Here is a 23,467-nt window from a genome sequence, read left to right on the forward strand (position 1 = left end):
AAAAATGACCAGTGTTCAGGTCAACCTTCAACTTCAAGCAGTCATGAAGTATTTGCTAAAATGCATGAAAAGGTTTGTTCTGATTTTTGTTTAACCAATCAAGGAATTGCTAATGAACTGAGAATCTCTGGTGGATCGTGCTTGGCAACTTTGACCAAAAATCTTGGTATGCATGAAGTGTCAGAAAAATTTATTCAAAGATTGTTGAATAATTAAAAGGTTCAGTCAACAATTGTGTGAAGCTAAAAATAAGGGTAGAAATGGAATTATTTCATCATTACTGGTGATGAAACATAGGTATATGATATCTATTGTATGTTCAAAGTCACCAACCCCCCCCCCATAAAAAAAAAAATAATAATAAAATGAAATGGAACAGGTCTGGTCTGTGAAAACAATTTCACTCATATTTTTCAACATTCACAGTATCACTCATTATGAATTTCTTTAAAATGGTTACAAAGTACATCAAGCCTATTATTGAGAGGTTCTGTGTTGATAGAGTGAAAAGCTTTCAGGACACTTGGATTATCATCAGAAGGAAACTATTTCAGAAGGGATTCCCTTATAAAACTTTTTTTTTTTTTTTGAAAAATAAAAATTTTTAGAACTTTTTGATCAAGTCTCGTGTATAGGATGGAAAAGTCCTGTTACTCCATGAGTGATCATCATCATCATCATCAGCCATTTTCAATCCACTGCAGGATGAAGGCCTCTCCAGCAACTTTCCAGTTCCTTCTGTTTTGAGCACTGGCCATCCATTTACTACTCAAAAACTCATGAATTTCATCTATCCATCTCCGCCTTTGTCTTCCAGTTAATTAATAAAGTCCATGAGTGATAATGGAAGCATAAAATGAAAAGCAAAGATCTGGTGGTTTCTTAATTGTGAAATGCTAATGGAGACAAAAGACCACTCAAAATACAACGGAAACAAAAATACAGAGTAGAATGAAGAATCAATTGGATATTGAGACTTTACATGCACCGCACCACAGCTAGTGACTTTTTTTTACAATAATACAGCATCTGAAAAATTCCAAAATCCTGCATGGATTAATAAAGTCCAAATGTTGCTAGATTTGGAAAGTTTGACTTTTATTTGTATCCACTGCTAACCACCTTGCCACATCTGATAAAAGATTATTAGGAAGGTTGCTGCATTTTGAGGCTGATCTTTTAAACATTTTAGTCATTCATATAATTGTAAACACTTCATATGTACTGTCTGTTTAGAATCCAAATGGTGAACTGTATTTTAATTCAATTAATGTCAACTTTTCACTTGGCCATATCAACTATACTGAGTGAGTATGAATCACAGTATCAGGTATGGAACTTTTAAATTTATTATATCTGAAACAGTATTTACATGCCAAGTTATAAGCCTTCCCACAAAGTGTCTATTATGTTTGTCTTATTTCTGATTTCCCACTGTTTTCGAAGTAATGCCCTGTAATAACAATAATAAAATTACATCCTTTTGAACTTTAAATTACAAGATAGGAAAGTCATGCTAGTAAGGTACATGTGTTGAACTCTACCTTTCTCATCAGCAATATAAAGAATTGAACTTTTTATATTACTGATGCTTATTTTTGTTTATATACCTTCAAATGATTCTTCTCTTCTTTTTCACTTTTTTCCTCTTCACCTTTCTCTGGTGTTTCTTCCATTTTTAACTTTTGATTACTTTCTTTATCACTTTCAGGTGGTAAAACTACCTCTGAAAACCAGACAAAAATAATACCAATGAAACCCTAATTAAGCAAAAATTGACTTTTGCTATATTTTCTAAAATATACAGTATTAATAAAAAACTACTGTTTTGCTATAAATATATAATATACTGAAATAGTAAATTTATCATAACATTAAGTATGAAAAATATATGTAAATGTGCATATGACTTGCTACATATTTATGGTTCCTATAATAACATTTTCATCTTGGAATATGTTGTAGCAGTGATTTCCACCCTGGTGTTATTTTTCAAGTCATTTCATGTCTGTGGCTTGGAAACTCTCTTCCCATGAGACAGTGTATTTTTGAAGAAGGTATATAACAATGATTTACAGTAATTAAAAAACAAGTTTGAACTTAGCTTAAGTGTCTCAAAATTTTAACCAACTTTTATATAACAGGCATCCAACCCAAATAGTCACCATACAATGACTTAATATCATGCAATATTTATTTCAGTTTACCCAGATGAGGGATGTGATCCCCCCCCTAAGCCTGAGTAAACACCTCTCTCTTTCAGATAACCCCACAGAAAGAAATCTGGTACCTATAAATTTGGATATCATTTCAGCTAATCTGTCTCCACTGCACAAAATTAACCTGTTTAAAAATATGCCAATTGTATTTATTATGCAAAAGGCATTTTCATCTTGCTAAACCACCACAACTTCAATGGGTTAACTTCTTGAAGTTGTGGTATGAAGAGTTTTGGACCTGTTATTGTCAAAAGAGCATGGACTAGTTATGCTGCTTAACATAACTCCATACCATATAGTAACAGTTACCATACTATATATTATTCTACTATAATGCATAATTTGTGGATTCTGTGGTTACCAAACGAACAATTTTGTTTAAATCAAAGCGTGCTTTGTTACTTTGCATTACAAAATTTTAAACTTGAACCTTTAATCTGTAAGAAAAAGAAAATTACCGGACATTACTTTTACTTAACATTATAATCTCCAATATTCTTTTATAACAAAAGCAAGTGTTTTTTTTTTTAAATTGATATTTCGGAAAATATTGAAAAAATAAAATCTTAACACTTCTTTAGCCAGACTTAGTTTTTACAGACCCTGTCTTAACAATATTACTTAATGAACTTTTTCTCCTTTGAAAAATAAACAGTGGGTAAATTTTAAATGCATCAACAAGAATTCATCCTTATTTATGGGCACAAATAAAAAACTAAGAAAGTATATAACATCTAATATGCATCTTGTAAGCTAGATTTATATTAGCCGGAGGAAAAAGTCGCTGTTGCAAAAGCCAAAATCTCAACACTCGCCGAGCGACTATCTAAAACGACGGCTTTGATTAGCGGCTTATTTCGGACCAACTTTCCACAATGGTTTCTGGAGAAAGGAGGAAGTGAATGGCTCATAATCATGCCTTAGTGCCACCCCACTGGCTGACTTCAAATGAAGCCGAAGCCAGGTGAGCGCTAGCGTCACCGGGCCTCTATTAATGCACTCGTGAATCACCGCTCTTAACGACAGGGCAGAGAGCGAAAGGTAGTGGGGAATAAAAACAGGAGGGATAAAACAGACAACCTTTCTGACGTCGCCAATTTTATTGTTTACTACTGCAGAGTAGCGAAGCGAAATAAGTAAACTTTTCTATTTTTTTTATTTATTATTTTATTTTATCATTGTTTCTTTTCTTTTTTTATGAAATCTGAGTGCAGTTCCGTTTTTACATACTTCAGCTAAAAACACATACAGGAAATAAAAAGCAAGCATATTGGAAACCTAGATGAAACGTCACTGTAGGTATAATTACACGCATTATTTAAATATTAAAGGCAGAACAATAACACGAAATGTAGAAATTAAGATTCAAGAACTCAGTTATTCGGAGAGGCAGCGTCGAGTAAAAACTAATAAAACCGCCAAATAACGTATTATAGTAAAATTAAAAACTAAATACTACGTTGCTTATGTTGACCACTTGAAATTGCGTGTTTTACGGAAGGATATTTCGTGGAACCGGATGCAAACGTCATATGTGAGGATTTATTATTTGTTTATTATTGTGTTTATTTTATTTACTTGTTTATTTATTATTTTTTTGTATTGAAACTGAATTTTTCTGAAACTCGACTAATATATAAATAAATGAGCATGGTATTATTACTAAAGCGATGAGGTGTCAGTGTACATGTAAATTGCATGTATTCCACCATGTACCATCGGACTGCCTGTTTTTCTGAATTAAAACCCACAGTTTCGGGGGAAAGTGGGGGAGGTCCGTACGCTCACGCTCGAGGTTGAATATAAATCGATCAAGGTGTGTATAAAAATTCTTGACGGAATTCGGACTGAAGACTTCCACTCGATTTGAAATGTGATTACCGTTTACGACTATAATTACATTTTGAAATTTCCAGAAAACTTGTTTGACAAAGTAACATAACATATAAAAGAATTCCATATAAAAGAATGTACTAACAGAGCATTCAATGTCCTCAGTCGATCGCACCTACAATACTACTCCCACGGCTATTAAAAAAAAAAAAATTTTTTTTTTAACGTTACGGAAGAATCTTCCAGTAACTTTCATATGAATGGTCAATAGAATCCGAGGTGACCATGTGAGATCAGAGTTATTACTGCCGCCTACCGAAATTAAATGACAAGCGGACAAAGTTATGTTATCTAAAACAAATTTTAGATAACCTAACCAACCTTAAATTTTTGAAATGCATAATTAAAAACTAATTATTCTGTTTTAGGTAAGCTAACCTTAAGATTAAGGTAGTATTTAATCGGTTGTACCTTCCATATGATATTCACTTTATATCCTAGTCATGTGCAATGCGACATTACGTTTCCCAAATGCGTAACTAAAAACGGCTAGTAGTTCGGAATTTTGGTAAGTTAACCTTATTTAATAAAGTTAGGTTACCTAAAATAAGATAATTTAGTGCTTAATCTTAATTAAATCTTTAGGAAAGAGCAACTACTAATGTTCTTGAATAACGTGACGTTATCTAAAATGTGCTTAAAAAATCTTGGGATGGCAGCAAATGACAGTTTGATTGATAAAAGGTGTCAGTCGTAATCAGTAGAAACCAATGAGGCAAAAACATCATATAGTGAGATTGTCAAGCAATCGACCTATCACATCGAAGATATAGGAAAGTGCAACGTAGGGTTAAAAAAGTAGTTTAGTTAACTTGCCAAAAAATTAAATAATGCACATTACAAAGGTTTATGCTTCCATATTCATTTAAAAAAATAAAAAAATTTAAATCACAAAGTATAAATTTGATTTAAAGTCTGGAATTCCATTTAGTTATTCAAATGTAAATCTCAGTTTGTCTGGTTCTTTTGGTTGCAAATCCATTCCTAATAACCATAAATCAGATCCTTTCGCTATTTCGTTTTCAACAGAATAATGATGTGAAGCGTGTAAACCTTTCACCTTAAATAATTATTTTTATTTTAAGCTTCAAGAAAGACCTCTCCCGTTACCGTTGCTTCAACGGTAATGGGAGAGGTTTATAACGAACTCGAAAGGATTTGATGGACGTTACATCATTATTCATTATATTAAAAAAACTTTAAACAATACGAATGAAATACCGTATAGCATTATGCAAATTTAAAAAAAAAATATATATATATATACTGTATTTATATAATCGTAATCTCAAAAACATTTTCTTGGCTTTTAGTAAAAAAATTTATATTCATCTATTATATACATTTCAGGGTTATTCAAAATATAATATAATTATATATTATAATATATAATTTGATAAATTAAATAAATTTAATAAATTATAAATATAATAATATATAATTAATAATATAATTATATAATTCAAAATATAATACTACTAAACCACAACACTACTAAAAATTCAGAATCGAGTTCAGACAACAATATATAGGAAAAAATATTGTCATAATTGTAATATATAAAAATAAAAAGCGATTTAAAATACTGTACATTTTATTAAATATTAAAATATCGATTGTTTAAAGTATTTAGAATAGCTTTTTTTTTTCTTTTTTTTTTACCTTGAGGAGAATCTTTCTTCAAAGTATTATCCTCCATCTCCTTTGAAGTAGTTAACGAAAGTGACTTTTCCTGGGGAGAAAAAAAGAAAAAACTATCTAAGAGCCATTACCCTATCTTAATTTCAATTGAGCATAAACTACACATTACGTTATTTCATAAAATTGGTATGCTTTACTGCTTTCAATTTTCTGTCATGTCAATCATTCTGCTCCCACTGAAGACGACGAGTACCGTACTTGGCTTTAAGGCTTCGGCTTATACTGTATCCAACTTAGAGACAAATACCATTATCTACAGTTCTGTCGCTTACACGTATATCTTTTTAAATTGTAAAGCATCGCCTGACAGGTGAATTCGCTATATGTATCTTTAAAATTCTCAGCCACCTGTGTCGCAGGACAGCTGTTTCGAAGATAATTGGTTTCTTATTAATTTTATCTATAGTAGGCCTTGCGTCTAATTTTTTAAGCAGAAAAAAAAAACCGAAAAAAGAGAGAGAGAATAGAATAAGCAGGTTTTAAAAGAAGTTTGTCTCATTTTTTTAATTTAAAAATACTTTTCTTTTCAAAAATTTGGTAATGTTTATTTATTATTTTTTCTGATAAAATTCAATTGAGTCTAATACTTTCAAATAGATATCTCCAAGTTAAACTATTTCGTATATAAACAAACTATATTTTCAGGAAATACGTGACGAATTTCAAGTTAATACGAATCTGTAATGGACTTTAAGGAAGTTTTGGAAAATGCGCAAACTATATTATAACAGTTACAGTATAGTTCGTGCACTTTTATTTTTATTTTATATAGTACATTTTTTTATATCATCCTAATCGGGCCCAGTCCCAACCTCATCACGACCACTAACCACAAATATATTATAGTCTTTTGGAAATTTCATCCTTTCTACAGCACTTTGGCGTGGTGATCAACCCCGGGGAAGACCACGATGATGTTCTCTCTGAAGACCAATCCTTCTGTGATTGCTCCCACTTTTGTTAACACCAAAATCTCTGTTGTTAGTTCACATTTTGACTTAAGTGTAATGTTGGACCCTAAACTCCGTTTTAATACACAGCTGGATAAACTCGCCTCACGGGCCTCGAGTCTTCGTTAGACAGTAAAACAAAATCTGTTGCACATTAAAGATCCCGAAATCATTTGGAAATACATCAGATTATCTGCCCACCATTACTTGTATGAGTCGGAAGTCTGGGCTTCGTCCAACCAAACGACAAAAGCCTCTCATTGCAAATGCAATGGGGGTTCCTCATCTCTCAGAGCTTATTGATTCTCGGAGGTTGGTCATCACGGTGAAAATGGTTGCGGGACCTATCTCAAAGTCATCCATATGGGATACATGCTGCTATTGAATCCCTATCTTTGCCTTGCGGACTAATCCTAGAATGACAGCCCGGAATTCGAGACTGTTCCTGACAGATCGTTTCGTTTCCTCCCTTTTCAGATGCTCTCCCAGATCTATAAACTTGATGCTGATGCTCACAAATTCGCATCTGATAAAAGATATAGAAAGCAAGTGCTTTCCATACAATGACATCAGTTGGACTGAGCTTTTTTCTTTTTTTTGTTTGTCGGTTGCGACATTCAGTTCTCTGTAACCATTTTTTTCTTAGGTTGCAATAAAGATTTAGAACTGCCCAAATATTTTAATATTATACATTAAATAGTATTTAACTTAAAAAAAAAAAAAACACTACCCGCCATTTAATGTAACAGCTTCATTTGATTTTAACGTGATCAACCGCCGGGCGACTGCAAGGTAACCTGCATCTGCAGTCGGATTTCGCCACAATGGAGTATACACGCAGCACGATTTTATCCTTATTTAATTTATTCTTAACTTCGAGTACCTTCTTTATATAAATCGTGAGCTTGAAGCACTAACAGTCCTAAATGTTCTGTGAAAAAAAAAGTTATATATTTTAATCCAGAACGCAACTCAGCTTTATTCCATTATTTTTCCATGGGAAAGAGATTTCCGAAATACGCCATATACAAGGTGAACTGAAGCATCGTCAGCGCTTGCGAAAACATTGTAGACAGTACAAGTTAAAAACGTGACCTCATCACCTATGAAGCTGAATGCTTGTACGCACTCTTGAGTGCGTAGCTGCTCTCAGAGTGCGCACAAGCACTCTGAGAGCAGGTACCAGTATTTCACACTGTAGCAGTTGCAAAGGTATACAAGTAATGGCCGACAGACCAGCGCACGAACTATGGGCAAAAATCTCATCTGAGGAAAGCAGATAAGAGATTATATGGGCCAACGGCCATTTCACCACGAGGAAGATAAATAAGAACAGTTCAATCAGGGAAGAACTCATATACACCATAAACAGGAAGAAAGGCCTTCACTGGGCTATGGACCGTCAAAAATGGAAACTTAACGAACTAGAAAGGGATCATTCGGTGGTCCACTGAATCGTGCTTCCAACTGCACCAGGCTGCTGACAAGGTTAGTGTATGTGACAACAACATAAAATCAAGAATCCATCATGCATGACCATAACACTACAAGCTGATAAGGAAATGTGAGTATCTGGGGCATATTTTGCTGGGAGTTCATGGGTCCTTGACTCCCGTGGACCAACGTTATAATGTAATCGACGTTTAAACATCATTATGGACTAGGTGCATCCAATCGTGTGACTACTATTTCCAGCAGGATAACTCAACATTTCACTTAGCGTACATCTTTTCTAGCCGGTTCGAAAAGCCAAATGGATACTTTTCTCTTCAATTCCCCAAACAGTTAGCGGATCTCGTCCCACAGAGTGTCTGTGGGATGGCATCCCAAGGGTAATCCAGCATCAGAAATTGGTGCCACCTACTCTTCAGGAACTGCAAGACGCCATCCAGTATGCATGGTCTAGTATATCATCAAAACGTTCTGGAAGTTAGGAGTCCATGTCAAGACGAACTGTCGAGTAGCAGGCGGGTCCTATACGAAATTGTATAAGTGTACTGGACTTAACAAAATGGGTACTGACAGTATAACGATTTGTTGCTGATTTACTCGATATATCATCAGAGGCAGACTGGTTGTAGTTGTTACGGAAGCTCAAGATTTTGGCATTATCTTCCATCCACCCCATCCCAGCGATACAAACGCTATTTACCCCGGCGGCAATCGCAGTCTCTGTATATCACAGTATTGATTAAATACTCTGATATACGTTATAATATTTATAAAAAATCAAATAATTCAAAGCATCATAAAAATCAAATAATTCAAAGCAAATAATTCGAAGCATCATAAAAAAATCAAATAAATAATGTAATTTTCAACTATAACTCTGCCTATGAAAAATATTAAATAGACAATTTGCAACGCAATTTCCCCCTTACCAGTTTGGAATTGTATGTCTGAAAACAGTTTTCTTCTGAACCAGACTCTGCATCGAGCCGAAACCTGATTCATCGAAACTTCGATTTGTCAGTGTGTTTTAGCTCTGAGCTGGAAAATCTTTTACAGTTACCAAGTCGAAAATAAGCCTATACACAGTTATAATTGTAAAATTAGTTTCTAATATTATTCTGTAGAAATTGTTGAGCACGAATGGGACTCTGCCCCCTCAACGTTTCAGAACTACAGTACTGAATTACGATATACGTAAAACCAATCATGGCAAGGAAAGTTGATTTTTAACGAGTTTTTTTTTTAAATGTGGCTTATTATCAACGACTGTATAGTTTGAATAACATTAAACTGCTGTGCTTTCCTATTGCCATTTTGTGTCGGAGAATGGTATATATTAAGTATATACAGTATTAAATTATAATGTATGTTTGTTTGTATTAATCTTAGTATAGTGCAGTGGTTTTCAACAGGGTGCCACAACAACATTCCAGGGGTATCCCGTAATTTGGGTATAAGTTACTTAAACTTATTATTATTATTTTTTAGATTTATATATTTATTTCATTATAAGAAGGCACATCATTATCTTACCTATGTGAGTTAGGAGTTTCTGTGCTTACCACTATAAAAACTAACAAGAGGAAGGAAAAGACTACAAACGATTGAGGAAGAAATGAGAGTATGTCTCTCCAGTATTCCACCTAATATTAAAAAGATCTGCGAACACGAGACACAAATCTCATTGAAAAGAGTTACGTAACCCAAGTGTTTAAATACCTTCCATTGTACGGTATCTTTTTAATTTTGTGGTGATCAATAATTGATGTTTATTTAGTACCTCTATATAAAGAATAAAATTATTATTAAGTATGTATAATTTGCATTATGTATTGTAATTTTGTTTATAATTATATTATTATAATAACTATCATATAACATTTTTTTTAACATTAGATACATAGATACAGAGAGAGAGAGAATCGGATCTAACAGGCAGATAATTGAGTAGGGGTGCCAAAAATAAAATTATTATTATTATTATTAGCCATATGGTGCAAGGAAGCCTGAGGCTTAAAGCACCAGCCAAAAAAAAAAAAAAAAAAAAAAATGGTCACGAGTTAACCTGAGAGAGAGAGAGATTGACAGAAGTAGAAAGGAATCACCAAGAAAGAAAAGAATGATGATATTCAGCTCAGATCCTGGGTTTGCCAAGCCCACTCACCAGATGTGAGCCCCTGGGGTTAGAATAAATTACTTAAGGGTGCCATTATAAAAAAAATTGTCGAAAACCACTGGTATAGTGGCTATCCTATTGATCTTCCGCTGAGAAGATCTGGGCTCAGTTTCCATCGATGAAGACAGGAGAGTGGTAGAACTAATCGATCTTGGGTAACGGTGTGAGGTTTTTCATCCCTCGAAACTGGAAACCGACAGTGAATACATTACATTTACAAACTCGCTCAATTACAGACGCCTCGTGCCCCTAGTGCCTCTGCGCTTTTTCAAAACAACCATACCCAATCTTTCGCATCTATCAGCTTCACAACTGGAGGCGATGCCAGAACACACACGTTGATTAAAGAGGGCATCGCCGACACCAGGAGAATTCTTATTGTGTATTAGCGCGTCCTGTATTTTGTCGGAGCGGTTTCTTAACTTATTTCGATGGTATTTTTTGTGATAAACCCGAATGGATATGAATTGATATACGTACTGTATAAGTCTATTCTTTATTATTGAGAAATATAACCAGTATGATCATGCAAGAATAGAGCAGTAGAAGTGTTCAAAAAAGCAGTACTGTAACTATAAATAAAAAACAGTACATAATACTGCGTAAAAAAAAAAATGAAAAGAAAAGAAAAAGTAGCCAATTAACTACAAGGTTTTAACTTCTTATTTCTCATCCTTAGTATTCTTCCGGTCGGTTTTCTACTAGGGGCTCTTTGTTACCGCTAAAATGTCCTCTTCACAATGACCGAGCTCGTTAACAATATGAAAAGTATACTAGGAGGTCCTCTTCGGCCATCTTTTCTATGCGTAACATTAAAGCCACCGACCGGGGTGGAGAAGTGCATTCGTGGAAACGACCTAGCCAATCCCAGTTACAGTGCTCTTCTACCCGGTTCTGTCTCTGTGGGTGTCTTCAGGCATTACAATAGTATGGCTTCATGGCTCACAGAATACAATCAATCAACCTATACCCACATCCGGTAAACACACACGGAGTGCGGCTGTTAATTTATTACACAGCTTGTAACATGCTGCTAGGTAGTGTTCAGTGTACACAAAATCCTTTTCGAACTGGGGGGAAAAGGGGAAAGAGGTGAAAAGCTGTTTCTCTATCATGCCGCTTACGATTTTGCGATCCTAACTAAACTTCGTGTCAACAACCTAATTACAGCAGCTAAAAACGGCGCGCATTCTTCGCGACAGTGATCTAAATACCAAGATGACAATTTTATTGCTCGTTCACCCTTCGTTTGTTGTTTATGTTGGGTGGATACAATCTGCGCATGCGTAACTCAGTGCCGTGAAAAGTTGGAGGAAATCTCTGATCGTTTCAAGTATTTTTTAAACACATACCCATTTAAACTAAAAAAATAATCGGGGATAAAGTGAAAGATGTACGAGATACTGCTGAAAGACGAATTGCAACTGTCAAAGTCGGACTCTATCATTATGATGACGGTAGCTTCTCGTTTGGCGCCAGTGATGTGTGCAAGGCAAGACCGTTAAGCCTAACACCGCCGATTTCAAAGCGTGACGTAAAAGGTCAAGGCACTGGCAGCTGCCCTCCTACACGCGTCCTCTGCTTTTCTTTGCGAGTGAAATCCGATTCTGCGGCGGAAGTCCCCAATTTGCTGCTGGCTCGACAACACACCGACCGTCAGTCTCCATTCGGAGATAAGACCGTCATACAAGCTTAGATGGGAGGCAGAGATACACTGATGCCAACTGAAAAGTCTTTTCTATTAGATCATGAACTTCCTCAACGACCTTCGGGAATCGCCAAGGATATGACCCCCACTTCATTCCTGACTGAATATCACAGCTTGCTTCAACAGCGACGACCAGCAATAGAATCAAAATTCATTACGCAATGCGGTGAGAGTCAATAAAAACAGAATAGATTGCATTTGTAAGCACTCAGAAGAAGGGTTGGGTTGTTTAAGCATCTTGGCAAATAAGGCCGTGAAGCGTCAGTATACAGTATCGTGTCAGTAAACTGTTTGTATTCGAGGCCAGTTAGCAGAAGAAACCCTACAGAGATCGGCTACAGTCCCCCGCAAGTTGTTTAAGCCTTTTAGAGAATTCCTCGTCTTTTAGATGGGAATGGAACCTCGAAAGGGCAGCGTATTCATCAAAATCTGCAAAAGACGAGACGCAAAGATTTCGTATTTTGTATACACAGACATAATCGCATCGAGTAATCTGAGAGCAAACCTCACGCAAGGAATATCACGTAGGCTTACGTGGATGGTATTGAGAGGATTTTTGGTTTCTGGAGGGACTCTGCAATGCAGAAGGATGTATTAAAGAAATATAAACAGACTGAAATAATCGATTTTAAGAGAATTTTGATCCTGAATAAATGGTTCCGATTTAGTATCCACGTCTTACCGGGACTCGCGATAAGACGTGGTAAGTCTTACCGCAAGTCCCCGTAAGACGAGCATGATGGCCACCACCCTCATGTTTGTACGTGTTCGTGTGTCCACATGTAGATGTGTAGATGTAAGGGTTAAAAAGCAATGTCAATTCTAGCATACAATAAATCAATAAGGTAACAAAATAAATTGAGAATTATTAAAAATTAATTCAATGATTTAAATGTAATATTAAGGTCTTGGACCAGGTCCCTTGAAGAACTGCGGGAAGGGGGTTCTTTATCCCCACTTATCTCTCCTCTTGTCATGCTGAGCTCTGAGCTCTAATGTGGGGTAATACTAGTCCTTTATCCTCGTTGGCAATGAAAGCTACAAGGAAAGCAATCTAAAATCCATAACCCTTTAGGCCTGACGTAGAGGGTGGTCAGGCAAAAAGATACAGAAGAGCATACTTAGAGTGGAACGTGGCTCACGCCCTCTTGACTACCAAATACAGTTAATGATTGTAATCGTTGTCAAAATAATTAAAGTAAACTCTGATCTAGTGGTCATGCCATTTTTCTAGAAAAATGAATAAATTCCTTCATTTAAGCCTGAAAATTATTCCAAATGTCTCTTTCAATAATTAAACCAAAATACTTTATTAATGAAACCGGTAAATAGTTAAAAGACTCGTGTCATGATGTCTGTAAACGGCGTGTTTTCTAGGTCGGTTTAGCTGGGGGGGGGGGACCTTATAATTAAACCCTATTACAATTGATGGAGACTAAATCGGAACCATGTGAAAAACTTTACCATTCATAATGAATCCCAGACAGATCTTTTGCCTCGGAAAGAGTGCATAATAAAAACAAAGGCACAGATGGTTAGCAGAGATTGGTACATACTGCGACTCTAACTCTGAAGAGCCCATTACACAGGTGCTCAACTAGAATGAGAGCTGGTGACTGGGGAAGCCATCGCAGTAGGCTGAATTCACTCTTATATTCCTCGAACCACTTCCGTACATTCTGGCTGTTTAACATGCCGCATCCCGGGAGAAGAACCGATCCGCAGATGGATACACTGGCAGCAATGAAGAGATGAGTATGGTCGGAAACAATTTACGGATAATCTGTAGCACCTAAACGTTGCTCCACTGGTATGGGGGCTCAATATACTCCACAAAATCACTTCAAGCCAGTACACTGCCGAAACCAACCTGCATTACTGACCCCTGGTAGGGTGGACACATACTGCCAGGTGACAGTGTTCTCGCCATATTCTGATTCTCCCACTACAGTGACACAGCAGAAATCCAAATTAGTAAGACGGCGATGTTTATCCACTCCTCCACTGTCCAGCGTTGGTGTTCCTGAGCCCAATGTAACCGTACCTGTTTTTTTTTTTTTTTTTTTATCTTTCATCTTACAACAACACATGAATATCCCTGAATATCCCTTTCATCTTACCCATTCATTATCGTCACCGTCCACCCCACACCGGGTGGAAAAGGCCTGGGTTCGAATCCCGTCGATGATGCGAGGAACTTTAATGGGCTTTTTTCACTCCGTGGCTGAGTTAGTCGGTCTCAGGCGTAGATAGCAAGGTTTTTTCGTCCAGCAAAACAGGCAAATCAACCATAGAACATACGCAATTTACAGACACAAATACGGGTTAATGTATTTAATTAAGGGCAACCCTAAAATAATAATAATAATAATAATTACCCATTCACGCTTTGAATTACATATGTACTGCAGACCCCCTGTATTTTCCCACCTGCTTTATATCGCATGGTACGAACACGATGCTGTCACTGAAGAAAGGGTAGGTGTGGCTACTCAGTGTATATACTCTGTTCACGAACTTAAATCTGACATAAATAACATGTCATCCAGTAAAGCTCTCCTTTTTTTTTTTATATGAAAACCCCAAACACGAGAGGTATTAGAACTATAGTACTTAGTACCGTGCATGGGTTGGAGGTTAGAAGACGAAAGAAGATATTTATTGACATTACACCTGAAAATCTCATTGGTCGCTTGCTGAAGTACCACTGTATTTTATAGAAACTGACCAGTGAAAGCTTCTCAATGACGTTATACAAAGACTCCCAGTTATTCGTATCTACTGTAAATGAATTTGCCCGGATAATCGAAACACGATAATCACAAAATGAAATAAAAACTTGTAAATATAACAACAACATAAATTTATTTTCATAAATACTGTATTCATATTTATTTTTTATTCAATCAAAAGAGCAATCCTTTTTTGTTTAAAAGATGATGGACGCACACGGGCGCAATTAAAAAAAAAAAACGGCGAACGTTAAAATGAATCGTATAGTAGTAAAGGAATATTACAAAATGTAAACAAACACCTGTAAACAAAATTTTGTGACGGATTCGGCGGAGATGGGGGAACCCCTGGTGCCGTTAGACCCTAAACAAACACACGCGTATTTTTATTTTTGTTATCCGACTTAGCATTCCGTGAGCCATAGAGATCCCGTTAATCCGCAACCCGGATAATCGAAAGTCTACTGTATTTGTTTGTCAAAATTAAAGTTACAAAGTGTAAACAAACAGATTAAAAATATTCACAACTTTTTGGCTGATGTTACGGCAAGAATATCATCAGGAATCAATTCAAGTTGTAGTCATTATCAGCAAGTCAGACTATGAAATATCAAAATAACTACGAAAATTCAATGATATAAAAAGGAAAATTGCGAATGCAGTTAAACAGCATAAAATTGTATTAATAGATAAAATGTATGTAATAATGCCTAGTGATACAACCAAAATACCGCCTAATGCACCATTTCAGCTAACGTTCAAATGTGCGCCATACTCAAACACAAGTATAGTCCAAAAAACACTGATTTTCCAGTGCTGCTATAATATCGAAAAATTGAGCAAAATAACATCTGTGCTGCACGTAATGTAGTCTTCATCCCCTTCCTCTGCCAAAAATAAATAAAATAAATAAATAAATAAAATAATAATAATTAAAAAATAATTTAAAAAATTTAAAAATAATAAATTGGGTTTTGGTTACACAGTACTCTATACTAGACGTGAGGGAATAAAAGAAAAGTAGTATTCCCACAAGACTGCATCAACGAAAGCCGGTGCTCGACAAAAGTTTAATGTTTTACGATAATCCAGGTAGGTTGATTCAAGAGATGGAGTCGAATTACAGAGCGGCGTTCTGACTAGGTTCTCCACCTAGAGTTCTCAATTGTCTACACCTGCCCTGCTCTGGTGTAGCGTTCGTAAGCACAGCTCGTTCTGCCACAATTCGGCGCTCAGCGGCAAAGTCACAAAGGCAAAAAGCAAAAGCGGGGAAAATTATAAGGGGAATTAAAAGCTAGGATTGATATTACTGGCTATCCCAACCATCTATTAACTGACACGGCCTCCGATCCGGCGTGCGAAGTAACATGCCTTAATTACAGAGAACATGCGCCAGTGGCGTTAAGGTAGTTGCCTCTGCTCTACAGATTTTCCTTCGGACCAGAGACTTTGACAGCCGAATTGACCGTCGGTTCTTTTAACGACCCAAACTCCCCTCTTTTTCCCCCATCCCCCGTGCTGGGATCCAGCATCTAAGCTGTCTGACACGTGACTTTATGAAAGTTCCATTGAACGCCCTTGCCTTCGGCTTCAGAAAAACCTGTTTGTAAAAGCAAGAACTAGTAATAGTAATACACAATAGCATTAAAATATAACGAGCGGAAAGTTCAAAAAAGTTGCTATCACTACTTTTGTTAGCCAGCGAAGTGCAGCACAAGCAATAATTGTCAGTGTGTTTTTGTTTAGTTTCGCAAGAGGCAAAATATTTCAATTTATTCATCTCTAATAAGCCATTATATTTCATAATGACCATACCCGTGAATTTCTCCAAGGTCTAAATAAATCATAATATGGTATATATTATTGAGTCTCTAAAAGAGAAAACGATAACAGTTCCAGTTTTAGGACAAACATCAAAGAGAATACAATACACTGAGTCTGAACACCACAATAACTGTCTTGTGCACCCTACATCCATTCGATTTATAATAGAACTTTAACAATTACGATGCGAAAATATTTTTGATGCCTCGTCCATTGGGGATCAGCCGCGATCATAAGTGAAATGTAAAATGGAAGGCTGTCCTTCCATTTTACATTTCAGCATTGCGCAGTATGTACCTATTTCACATTCGAATATAATTAATATGGAAATCGCGGCGGAAGAATACAGCAGCATTATGTATTGTACGAATAATTGTGTGTTGCTGTAAATACGTTTTTATATATTCATTAAACACATGTCTTCCTCATAGGTGAAAATTCAAAACCAAAAGTTTTCCTTAAAGGAAAACTATTTAAAAAAAAAAAAAAAAAAATATATATATATATATATATATATATTTTTTTTTTTTTTTTTTTTACCCTCGGTATAGCCACTCGCATCTAAGAGATATTAGTATGTATAAACATATTAGCATTATTAAATATTAGTATTAACATATTAAACACGTTATTTTAAAACTTAATAAAAATAATAACATTAATAGTAAAAGAATAAGATCCCATAGTAAAATAATAAGATATCACCCTATAACTAAATTATGCGCTCACGAAGTTCGATGAAAACTTTTAGGTTGCTCAGGTACAGGGACCACGTAAGGGAAAGGCACGTTTCCTGGGAGAACGACTCAGCAAGGAAATACTGAAAGTAAAAGCCTAACACAGCTTTCCGTGAATCCCAAAAATAGATCTCTACAGGGGACCCATAAATTCATGGGCTCTGCTCACCTACTAGTACTGTATTTAAAATCAGCTGCCTTATGCTGATTACAATTTCTACTTTACTTTTGACTCAATCAGTAGTATACTGTTACCTACTGAGTGAAACTAGTTTTATAAAAATCATTCAAATGAAACAGACTTCCTGGTAGTAAAGCAGGGCGACAGGTCAAGGCTGTACTGTAGACTGGGTGTCAAGCTTCCTAGCTATTTTGCCTTTATTGGTTGTTGGGTCTGAGGCGCGTATGTTTGCTCAAGCATGTGCTGACAAAGTAATTTGCATATTGTGCAGGATGGAATCATTCGAGTAACTCACAGGAAAACCCCGGTCTCTCAGCAGATCGGCTAACCACAGCCTCGACTGAAGGTCTTTAGAAATTCCTCCATATGACAGGACACGAACACAAACCTTTCCAAACGAGTGACAAGTCGCAAAACCACTACATCATCACGGACTTTGTCTTTATCGCCCCTTGTAACTGGCCCATCGTTTCGCTGCAACAATGGCCACTTACTGTAGCATCATGGAGCAACCAGCAGAGCCATCCCAGGAACTCAACCTTTGAAAAGGGTCTCTTTTATGTAATTAATATTTGTAACTTTGTAAATTAATATTCTTCTCTGATCGGCACGGTCCACTACGGATGGTTGCCAGAACTCTTCTCAAAGGGCCACCTGGCCTTGGACCCCTGTTTGCAAGAAACTTCAACATTAAATATTGCAGTTGAGAATTAAGCAGCTAGGAAGGGATAAAAAAGGGCACTATTTTGAGGGCCACCAGGCAAAAAAAAAAAAAAAAAAAAGTGCATTTCGTTTTAATGTTTTCTAAAATTATAAAAAGTTATAGGTGTCCATCCAGACTCCTTGGTACTCTCCCCCCCCCCCCCCCACGGTCACGCTGCTGACTGAAATCGTTAAGGTCTTTTATGGACACATAGATTCCAATGTCTATTATTATCATAATTATTATTAGAAATGGTAATTTATTGAATTGTTTAAAAAAATACATAGAAACGAAGTTAAAGTATTAATTACAAGAGTTGTTCCCTTGAAAGGTTCCGAATTCTGGAGATCTCAATGGGATAAAGACATGCCATAAAGATGTGCCACTGCCATCGCTCTTGTAATAAGTCTAGCCAATAATTCTTGTTATGGGTGCCAAAAATATAATCACGATTCAGGTGCTTGTATTTTATGCGCTGTTCAATTTTCTTTGGAATAAAAGCTAGCCACTGTTCAAAATTGTGCACCTTGTTCTAGCATTAAGCAGAAAAAAATGGTTATGTAAAAACTAAACTGAATTTTGGGTGCAAACAAAGGTAGCTATCGTGGTGGAAAGATAAAAAAGCTACATGAGATGGCGCTTGGTTTATTTTATACGCCATTCAATACATTTGAATATTTCAAATTTTATAACTTTTTAATAAAAAATATTAAAGTTGCTCATCTCAAAAGTTATGAGCAAATTTGCTTAATGTATTTTTTTAGAAATTTAATTTCTAACTGCTAATGCTGGCGCCCAACATTAGTAAACTGTGCAAGCTGCTGCTAGATGGCGCAGAGCATCGAAGTAGTCTGTCATTGCAATTCTACTCTAATGATGATAAAACATTAGCAATGAATGCAAAATTGAAAACAGAAAGCAACAAAAAAAAGCAAAATTGAAAACATAGAAAGCAACAAAAAAAAAGCAATCATAAATGTAATTAACAAAGAAAATTGTAACATTGTTCTCAATGATTTTCGTTAGGACCAATTTAAAAAAATATATATACATAAATCAAATTCTCACTTTATTTTTAAACTAGCTATTTTCCCTTTAAGTGGCAACCACAAGAAATGTCTGGCTGAAGAGGAACTATAAATCTCCAATTATGGACAGTATTTTTCTTGCAGATGTGTATGAGAAAATGCTTAAAAATATTTGCTCCTGGAAACAACACGCCTTCCGATTCTTGGGCGCAATACCAGTAAAAACCTTCTCCCACAATTTTTTTTTTATTACAGATAGATCTGCTCTCAAAAACCCAATATTTCTCAATTATTGACTTGAGTCTCAGTTGCCCCTCTACAGCTACGTTCTCGTTAGAGTTACGAGATTAAAAAAAAAAAGCACCCATAAGATCAGAAGAGCTGCACTATATCAACAGGGTGGAAATAGCTCGATTTCTTTTATTTTTCCCCCTTCCCTCTATTTCCACGAGACAGTCTGATTACTGTTAACATATTCCCGCCTTTTTCTTCTTGCAAATGTATTGTCACAGTATTTCTTGTCCTGAGAGAAAGAGAGCGAGAGGAGCAAGAAGAGAAAAAAAAAAAAAAAAAAAAAGAAAAAGAAAGAAAGAAAGCGACCTGAAACAGAATAAGCGGTCGTTATCTTAAAAGTCAAAGCGGCAACATTGTGGTGATTCAGTTGAACTGATGGCTGCCAGCCAGGCGCAAGCCGCGGGGTTGGCCAGTGGTGAAACATGGCGGCATGCTTTGATCTAGCCGCTCAAGCAAGTAGCAGCTGTAGCGTTGGAACGATGCCACACGCACATCTCGGAGGGAAAGGGGAGTAAAAGGAAGGAGGGTAAGAAAAGGAGAGACATGTTAGACGGATGGATAAGAGCGTTGCTAATGCGGAATGAGAGTGGAATACCGCTGGTGCTTCTGCTGGCTGATACGGCGGGATTTTAATTACTACAGCTCTCACAGGTGTATGTACCTGTGAGAATCCAGTAGTGGAATACTTATGTAGATAGCATAAACCGATACCAATCGTGTTTTGAAAATAAATGTCTCTGCCACAAATAAAAAGAAAAAAAATAATGCGCTAAAATCATAATAAAATGGTTCTTCGACTGCAAAACAATTCTAAATACAGATGTAAAAAATACACTCTTTACTTATACTAGAGGATACTTGTACAACTCTTGTCAAGGACGTCAAACGAGGGGGGGAAGTAAATTTTATTCTTACATTTAAGCAACAGTGCTATATTTTAATACAGCCGTAGTCGAGTGGTCAAACGCGACGGTATAGTAGATACACCTTTGAGTTGATCTTGCTTTTAGCCCAGTTAGTATTAGTGTGCAAACGATGCAAGCATATGCAGCAGCAGCATCATCATAAAAAAAAAAAAAAACACTCAACTTCTTTTAACAATCTGTCTAGTCCTTCCTCAAATTTGTTCAAACTACTCACTTCCACAACACTAGATGGAAGTTCGTTCCAACTACCAATCACTCTAGCTGAACGAAAATTTTCGCACATGTCCTGCAATCCTTCAGAATAGATGTGCGAAAATTTGACTGTTGAATACGGTGATGTTCTTGCATTCTCTTCTGATCCTATGTGGCTGTCTCGGAGGATAAACAGGAATTTACTTAATTTATATGCTAATACGAAGTGATAGTGAACTAGTGGCACGGATGATTCGGTGGGATTTTAATTATCACACCTTTCATAGGTCAGCGTAATTAAAATCCATTCTCATCAGCTATCCGAAGACCAAAGAGCTCTTAACAAATCAGTGTTTCAAAAACATGCTGAAATTAAGGGATTACGTTAATGGTGACAGTGTTTCTTTCTTGTATAAGACTCTTGCCTTTGTGGCTGTAAATAGGACAGAAATGTTGACATGTGTATCTACAATGCGTTTCCAGCGATTCCCACAAATTTGCGAAGGCTACTCCAGTGATGATGCAAGAACTCTGCTAAACCGACCGTCGGCGTGAGTAGTGTGGGTTATGTGAGTTAGTGTTGTCTGACTGGTCTCTTAGTTACTGGGAAATGCGATCACCAGGATGGTAGCATCTGTACATGGCACAGACAGCCCAATCAAGATCAGTAGATAAGGACTCTGGCGGGACCCTTATGCTATTGCAGAACGAGAGTGCATGTGGCACATATAGAGATGAAGGTAGGCACTGACTACCAGGAGAGTGGAAGAAAAGGTGAAAGCAAAGAAGGAATTTTAGAAAGGGCCTCTCTGAGGAAAACTAGAGTACATGAATCCTGAAGTAGAAAAAATCCTATAAAGAAGGTAAGTATCGGACAGATAAGGTAAATAGGGCGATTGTAAACTTCGCCAGCAGATTTCAGGAAATAGAAAATAGTGCTATTAACTCTGACATAATTTTGTCAGAGTGAAAATTTGCGCGGATTTACGGCGCAGAAGAGAAGCAGATAAAATAATTAAAATTTAAATAATTAAATTTTATTTAAAATTTAAATTTTAAATAATTAAAAATAATTATTCACTTTTACTTTAAGAAATTACGACCGCGTTTTACCATGCATTTAGTGCAGATAGCTAGGGGCGATAATCAGCGCTTCATGACATGAGTTCTATAAAAAAGAACATTTGTTCGTTTACTTACATTACTTTTTTTTTATAAATGTAAAATTATTAATTTTTTTTATTATTTCAAGCACTTAACATAAAGATGAAAATCAGTAGAATCTAAATATTAGGTGACTCCAAGAAAGCACGAGTTAGTTGGAGGAGGCGGAATTATTGGTTCTCTTTAAGAGTCCAAAACTTAAGTTTTTGTATTGAAAAAGTAGTAAAGGAGCTTTAAAAGTCTGCGACATCCGCCCCCCCCCCCACATCCCCGATTTGTTTAGGGTGGCTTCTGGTTCCGTCCCTAGGTGGCACACGACACATCTTCAACATAATGTGTCATACTGCAGGAAAAGAATGACCAGTTAGCCACCACTGCCCTAGTTTCTATCTAAAAGAGGGCAACAAGGTTAATTAAGGGCCAATCTCGTCTCTTACAAGCTCTCTCCACTGTATATCTCCATCAGCCAGCACCTATTCATTGTCCAACTTCAAACTCCGAAAACTAACTTTTCCTATTCCTCATTTATCCCTTCAATGGAACAGCCTTCCTTCTGTGTATTTTCTGAAAATTACAGTACATACAAATCCAAGTCCAATATCAACATGTATCCTCTATAAATAAATAAATTTTCTGTTTATACTCCAGGACGACCAAATGGTCAGGAGTTTACAAGATACACAGAATACAAGAAACAGCACCGTATTGAGCAGTCACGGGTTTGAACCCCGGTCACTCAAGGCACGTGTACTTATGCTCTATGTTCTCAAAGTTGAACAATACACGTTAGTGGGTACTATAGGTTCTAATACTTTTCATGTTTGGAATCGCCGTTTAAAGTCAAGCCCTTGTATGTTTGTGTTCCCCGGTTCGTGTCACCCACAAGGGAGAACAAGCCTTCCTCCTTCATTTTACTCAATCCCTTCTTCATCTTTAAATCATACATTAATTCAATTAGATCTCCCCCTCAGGTATCTAGTTGTCTAGTATTTTTACCACATCAACTCTAAAAGGGTAAAAATATCTGTGATCGAAATAAAGTAAATGCAGCCTGATGGAGTGGAAGGCATCACAAAAAACTTAACCGAAAGGGGAAAAAAAATCGAATACCGGACTGTTGAAACCTGACAATTCAGATCGCTATTTAGAATATTTATTCTTCGTTTTTAAAACATTACACAACGATGAGTAAAAGTTCCTTCTTTCGGAATGGTATTTAAATTATCTTCTGTCAGTTGGGAATACAGTATTCCAACTAATTTCAGACAATTGGTTTTGCGTTATTATATAAACGTCATAACAGTTTCGGAATTTTTCACTCTGATCTCCAAATATCCTTATTTGAACAATGCAAAAATTACGTTAAGCTTCAAACACGTTCTGTATGATAATTAAAACGTGAGACCTTCAAATATTAAGTTTAGCTTTGCCCAATTGTACACAGCCACCTAAAACATAAACAAATCGAGCTTTTGGAATGCTTACCCTATCAGCAGATTAAACAAGATCGCTACAGCACAAAGGAACTCGTTGGTTACTTAGTGTAAATGTTCTCCAAGAGGGCTCTTAGGCGAAATATTTTCGTCC

The 23,467-nt window shown here is 36.2% G+C and overlaps 1 protein-coding gene across 1 annotated transcript in view; it reads right to left on the reverse strand.

Annotated features, from left to right (window-relative positions):
- Window positions 1–23,467, reverse strand: part of LOC150082904 (uncharacterized) — a 46,977-nt gene that overhangs the window by 14,577 nt on the left and 8,933 nt on the right. Inside the window, exons 3-4 of the mRNA XM_090376905.1 lie at window positions 5,775–5,844; window positions 1,611–1,726 (exon numbers count right to left, since the gene is read on the reverse strand). Of these exons, the coding sequence (XP_090233031.1) occupies window positions 1,611–1,726; window positions 5,775–5,844 (186 nt within the window). The remainder of the gene's footprint in view (window positions 1–1,610; window positions 1,727–5,774; window positions 5,845–23,467) is intronic.

Source organism: Mastigoproctus giganteus, chromosome 7, assembly GCF_048544385.1.
Source record: "Mastigoproctus giganteus isolate SK-2022 chromosome 7, ASM4854438v1, whole genome shotgun sequence".
Taxonomy (NCBI): domain Eukaryota; kingdom Metazoa; phylum Arthropoda; class Arachnida; order Uropygi; family Thelyphonidae; genus Mastigoproctus; species Mastigoproctus giganteus.